The following is a 6811-nucleotide window of genomic DNA, read 5'->3' as shown; positions in this document are numbered from 1 at the left end:
TTCATAAGAATATTTGATTTCAACTCAATTTTATTTTCTACATTTACAAAAATTATATCTTGTTATTATATTTTTTTATTATCTTAACTCCAATAGTAGACAAAAAATTCATTATCTTCAATGAAAAACAAAAATAAAACATATATTATCCTTAAATTCTTATTTCACATATTTTTTAATAAGTTAAATGCAATTACATAAGAGATTAAACAAATGTCATGCCATGTATTAGTGAAAATAATATTAAAATGTGCCCCTAATTTTTCAGTAAATGAATTATTTGTATCAATTTCGTGTTTGTGTAGGTTTGACTCCGCCCTTGGTGCTATCAGGTAGTGTCATTTATGGACTTGTGTCAAAAAAATTACCAATTCCAACCCACTGATGCTGTCGTTTGCACACCAAAATATTTTATTTAAAACCAAGTAAAAACAACTGCTTCGTAGAATTGCGGTTAAGACTAGGTGTCGATCCACAGGACTAATGATGAATAATTTAATTTAAAAATTTATATTTGTTTGTGAATGTTTGGAGTGAAAATTAAACTAATTAATTAAACAAAATAAAACAAATATCTTAGAATTTCGAATCTACCCCTACTAACCTTATAATTAGGAGTAATTGTACTCAGTCATTAGAAAATCATTGATTTGGATACTGTGATGTAAGTTGATCATAAATACATCGTCAATGAAATTTGTATATCAAAACCAGAAAACCACGAATTTTTGCTTAGCATGAACTGTCACCATTAAACTACGCTTTGATGCACGACCTATCTTACTAGGTATGATTCGTCTAACAATTCTAATATACAACAGTGAAAATCATTGTATAACATGATTTGAATAAAATATTTATTATACAAAAGGATCCAGAGTTATATAACTGTATCCAAATCAAATCAAAACTAAAAATACTAAATACAACTTATCCTAATTATTTGATCAAAATTTTATCTCTATCCTAAAAGAAAATTACCATACTCTAATATTTATAAATTAAACACTCTCCCTTCTTCTCCCCCCTTCTTTCTCTTCCGCTTTCTTCTCCTTTTACGGAAGAATTAACCTGCAAATAAAACAAATATAATAAACAAATATTTTATTATATATATAATTGTTGATTGTTGACGGGTTGTGGGAGGAAGAGTGAGGATCCTCTCCTTGCAGTTTTCGTGTTTGCGCCCGTCCTTGTAAGCCTTCGGGTCTACTTTTAGGCCCAATTTTGATAATCCGAACCGTTTATATTTTATGATTTATTCAGTATATCATACCTGTAAAAAATCAAGTTGATCGGATATCAGAAAGCATATGTTCGGAAAACTGTTTATTAAATTCTTTAAAAAATAGTGTTTAGTTCAATTTTTCAAACACATACTTTTTGATATCCGATCAACTTGATTTTTTACAGGTATGATATACTGAATAAATCATAAAATATAAACGGTTCGAATTATCAAAATTAAGGCTAAAAGTAGACCCGAAAGCCTACAAGGGCGAACGCAAGCACAAGCTTGCAAGGAGAGGCTCTTGACTCGTGGGGGGAATGGCCGCCTATCTTTCTTTCTCTTTTCCTTTCTTTTGGTGCGTCTTTCGAAGAGTGTATAGTAATTTATTGTAATTTTATAATATAATAATATGTAAAATATTTAAAATATATTATTTGGACTAATTTATATATAAATACTGAAATATATAAAAACACATAAAATTATTAAATAATACAGATTAATAAGTTAATAAAATGTGTTTTAAAAGATCAAATGTATAATATTTAAGCTCTCATTGTGTACAATTTAAGTTATAGAACTTGTTTGGAATGTGGATTGATTTTTTAATTTTTTTATTATTTTAATTTTGGACTAAAAAGTCTCGTTTTAGATAGATTTTTAATTTTTTTAACTTTTAAAAAAAAAAAAATCCTATATAATTAAAATAACTTATTTTGCCCTATGCACAAGACGATAGCCCAAACAAAGCCTATCGTGTTCAAAATTTTCATCCTAAAAATTAGAAGGGTGCAACAATTAGAGATAGATGGGCCAAATAATAGCAATTGGATCCGGACCATAGCCTAGCCCGGAAAGTATACGTAGGCGCTGACGTTAGCAGTCACACTAGTTTTTCCAGCACTCATCATATCTTCCTTCCTCCTCCTCTATATAAGTTCACTTCTCATCATCACACCATCTCCATGCTATTACTACTGCTCTTTCACCATATCTAGAGAGAGGAAGACAAGAAGAGAGAGAGAGAGAGTGAGAGAGAGAGAGCAGGAAATGGAGAAAGTGAGGAGGATGAAGCTGGGATCACAAGGTCTGGAGGTGTCGGCACAGGGACTGGGGTGCATGAGCATGTCCAATGGCTACTACGGTCCTGACAAACCCGAAGCCGACATGATCAAACTCATCAACCACGCAATCCATCACGGTATCACCTTGCTCGACACCTCCGACTTCTACGGCCCTTTCACCAATGAAATCCTTCTTGGCAAGGTCTGTTTGATGGAGCTTATTAAATTGCTTATTCTCTTTCTTTTTTCGTTTCTTCTTTTTCTCTTTTTCTTTATATAGTTCTTGCTGTAATTTTTGCTCACAACTTATGATGTAGAAATAACTTTCATATATATATATATATATATATATATATAAGTTAAATAAGAGCTAATTATTAAGAAACAGTTACACTATTAAGCTTTCATTTTCATGCGTATGTGTCTGTGTATGTAAATTGTGCATAGTGAATTGAATTGAATACTTTTTGAGCTTTTGCTATTCAAACACAGAAATGTTGTAGAAACAAGATACAAAGGGTGAGTTCAAAAAAAAGACCCACAAGTGGGACTCATCTTTCGTGTTTTACATGCGTGACTGATTCTGTGTACTTAGAGCATCTCCACTTAAATATTCAAAATTTGGTGTGATAAATTTTTTGAAGGTTTGAGTAGCAAATTGACATATGTCATTGTGACAAAAAAATTCTTCACTCAATCCGTTAAATTTATTATTCTATTATATATTTTGGGCAAATTACATATACACCCCTCGAGGTTTGGCTAAATTACAGATACCCCCTGAGGTTTCGGAAATTACATCCCGCCCCCTGAGGTTTGTATTTTTATAACAATTTGCCCCCTGAGGTTTATATTTCATAACAAATTACCCCCTAATTTCTTATGCAAATATAGCATTCAGGGGGGAATTCATAATTTCTCAAACCTCAGGGGGGCATCTGTAATTTAGCCAAACCTCGAGGGGTGTATATGTAATTTGCCCTATTATTTTTAAAAATAAAATTATTTTATAGGGTGGACTTCAAATTTGACAGTAACTTAGAGTATGTAATGTTGAGTTCATGCCAAATGTCAACTCAGCATTTGGCATATATTGGGTGAACTTCATTCTTCGTCAAAATTGAACTTTTGTTGTGTCATGTAGAATTTGACACTTCGGTTGAAACAGCTCAAAGCTTTTCTCAAACTTTTTTTTTTTTTTGATGTGGGTGCAGGCTATGAAGGGAGCAATGAGAGGGAGAGTTGAATTATGTACCAAGTTCGGTATTAGTACAGTAGGTGGGAATGTAGAAGTACATGGGGATCCAGCATATGTGAGGGCAGCCTGCGAGGCCAGCCTAAAGAGGCTGGACACCAATTGCATTGATCTTTATTACCAGCATCGTATTGACACCTCTGTACCCATCGAAATCACGGTTTGTTGCCCCCTCTCCATTCTTCTCCCTTTCATATTTTTTATTTTATTTTTAAATGTTATAAATTTTTATTATAAGTGTTATGCAATTTTCCCTTAGAGTAATGATAATTTGCAATTTTTCAGGTCTAGTTGTAACAATTTGTGATATAATTACTTATGTTTTATAGTGTTACGCTTTTTTTCACTGAAATATTATTTGACAATAATAGATTGTATTATATTTCTAATTGTTAACTAACATTTCGATGTAGAAATCGCTTGTATCACAAATTGTGGTAATTTTATTACAGAAATAAAAAAATGTTGTCATAACTCTACCAAAATATTGTATGACAATTATTACAAAAATTAGTAATATTTATTAAAAAAATTATGTAACAAGATATATATGGTTGAATTTTCATAATTATCTTAATCTGTAGTGTAGGCCTTTTGGTTAAGATCACGTGCAGCATTGTTGAATTGTCATAGGCCCATCTATTTGCCTTACATTTGTGTTCGGTTCAGTGACAATATTGTGTGCTCCAAGCTGAGAAAGGAAATAGGGATCTTCACCAAATGCCCGTATGGGAGGTTGTCAAATAAATTGTACAATTCAAAATAGATAAACCGCTGCTTTTTAAATTCCTAGATATCTTAACTTGATTGTCTTTGGATTTCAAGAAATGGTTCAAAAAATGGTTTTGATTTTGGGGGGGGGGGGGGCGGCGCAATGTTCCGGGGGGGGGGGGCGCAATGTTCCTAATGCAATTGAAGTTGATAGGTTTTACCTTTTACACTACAACCACTAGTTAATTCCGTCTCTGATGGTTTCGATTTAACAAGTTACAGAAATAATCTCTCCCAAAATTAAGGTAAGTTGTGTAAATATCTTATCTTTTTTAGACCCGATTGTAGCAAAAGTCTTATGTAGCAGGGCAGGTCTGGGTCACCCTTTTAACAACCAACTGATTGCTTTAAAAGCTGAATTTTCTCTGAAAAGCTTTACTGTGCATTTGGTAATCCTTTTGTGACATTTTTGTAGATGGGAGAACTGAAGAAACTGGTTGAAGAGGGTAAAATAAAGTACGTAGGTCTCTCAGAGGCCTCGGCTTCAACAATTAGAAGGGCTCACGCTGTTCATCCCATAACAGCAGTGCAGTTGGAGTGGTCCTTGTGGACAAGAGATGCAGAGGAAGAAATCATTCCTACTTGCAGGTGAGGGGTAGAGGTACAATTATTATGTTAACTAGTCAATTTTGCAAGCAATAAGCAAGAATCCAATGTTTTCTAATCTTTGCCATTGTCATTTTGATATAATCAGAGAACTAGGAATTGGGATTGTTGCATACAGTCCTCTGGGTAGGGGGTTCTTTTCTTCAGGTGTCGAGAACTTGACTGAGAATGATTGCCGAAAGGTTTGTGCACATCACACTTGCATATTTCTATTTCTACAATGAATTTATGTTTGTAGCATAATCATGTTTTCTATTTTGATCATGTAGTAAATCAAAACTAAATAAAAACAACTTCACGAGTGCCCCTTTCAACTTCTTCCTTTTTTTTTTTGGGTGATGTGGGGTAAATGTATAAAAGCATAATCTGTAACAGTAAGATTACTACGACTGTTCTATAATTTTGTTGATCATTAAAAAAGCTAAAAAAAAACAAAATTAAATAAGAAGGGTAGAGTTTTAAAATTTTTATACCTATGATTAGTAATTTTTTTAGAAGATAAAAGCTATAAAAAAATACCTAAAAAAAAAAGTGTTATTTGAGCCACATCAGAGTATAGGATATGGTTGATTGACTTTCTTCCTTGTGGTATTGCTCTCTGTAATTTGTAGGCCATTTGGACTTCATTTATTTAATTCTAGTTGTGGGTTATGCATGTACAAATATATGTAATTCAACGACAGAGAAAATGAATAAAAACCGTTTATAAAATTTCGAATATATAAATCAGTTTATGCTAAGTTCTTCCAGTTGACAAGTGATCAAATTGTAAAGGGCATTTTCGTAAAAGAAAAAAACGTGCCAAAAGAACACACATTCACACCAAGTCAATTTTTTACTTTAAACAATAGACCCTATTGTATGAAAGGATAAAAGGTCACACCAAAATAAATTTGTGCTACACATCTTATTTTTTTATCCTTTGTTATGGTGATTTTGCAATGGATGCTGAATATGTATTTTCTTCCACTTGTGTAGAATTTTCCAAGGTTTCAACCAGAGAATCTGAAACATAACAAAAAAATATTCGAACAAGTTAAAGGAATGGCTGAAAGAAAAGGTTGCACCCCATCACAACTAGCATTAGCATGGGTCCATCACCAAGGAAATGATGTGTGTCCGATACCTGGTACCACAAAAATCGAAAACCTCAACAACAACATTGGAGCTTTGTCTGTAAAACTATCAGTAGAAGACATGGTTCAACTCGAATCCATTGCTTCAGCAGATGTGGTAAAGGGTGATCGATATGGGTCTGTCTATATGAAAATTGTTTGGAACTATACAGACACTCCACCTTTGTCTTCATGGAAAGCTTAATAATAAATTCAAGCAGTCACATACATAGCTTCCTTGTTTGTTCCTCAAATACTCTCTCTTTATGTCCTTTGGAGAGTTTCCTCAAATTCTTGTTTAGAGTATATGTGTGTTTTGTCTAAAAGCCAGTATGTTGGCTTAGGCTTCTTGAAAGTTTTGAATCATCATATGTTTTGGTTCAATAATTATGTTTGATTCAATGATAATAACAACTATAATTAATTACATGTCTATTTGGTTAATTTGGCCACGGAGACTCTTGAGTGCAATTTTGTTGTTTGAGTTGTTAGGGAATCGAGGAGTACATAAGCGCACAACAATATCGGCCCAATCCAACAGGAAGAAACTCAGAAGAAACTCTAGAGTCCACATCAAGGTCTAACATACATTATTTGGAACTCATACCCACTTAAAAGCTTAAGCTTATAAGTGGAGAGTCCATGTAATGTATATTAAGACCCATCTTTTTTACTCTTTATCGGATGTATGACTCTACCTTCACAGACGCTCAAATAACCTCCACCTCATGCGTGAACCAAACATTGGATCTGATGTGTGACTCTACCT

General features: G+C 33.1%; 1 protein-coding gene across 1 annotated transcript; it reads left to right on the top strand.

Moving 5' to 3' along the window:
- Nucleotides 1-2196: 2196 nt before the first annotated feature.
- Nucleotides 2197-6471, top strand: LOC114323564 (putative aldo-keto reductase 2). Its single transcript, XM_028271194.2, has 5 exons — nucleotides 2197-2497; nucleotides 3510-3710; nucleotides 4737-4909; nucleotides 5016-5109; nucleotides 5906-6471. Exons 1-5 carry the CDS (start codon nucleotides 2282-2284, stop codon nucleotides 6245-6247), a joined length of 1026 nt encoding a protein of 341 aa, XP_028126995.2. The 5' UTR covers nucleotides 2197-2281; the 3' UTR covers nucleotides 6248-6471.
- Nucleotides 6472-6811: the final 340 nt, after the last annotated feature.

Source organism: Camellia sinensis, chromosome 7 (assembly GCF_055761805.1).
Source record: "Camellia sinensis isolate YWXY chromosome 7, ASM5576180v1, whole genome shotgun sequence".
Taxonomy (NCBI): Eukaryota; Viridiplantae; Streptophyta; class Magnoliopsida; order Ericales; family Theaceae; genus Camellia; species Camellia sinensis.
The sequence above is the reverse complement of the archived record's forward strand: the minus strand, read 5'-3'. Positions and strand labels throughout refer to the sequence as shown.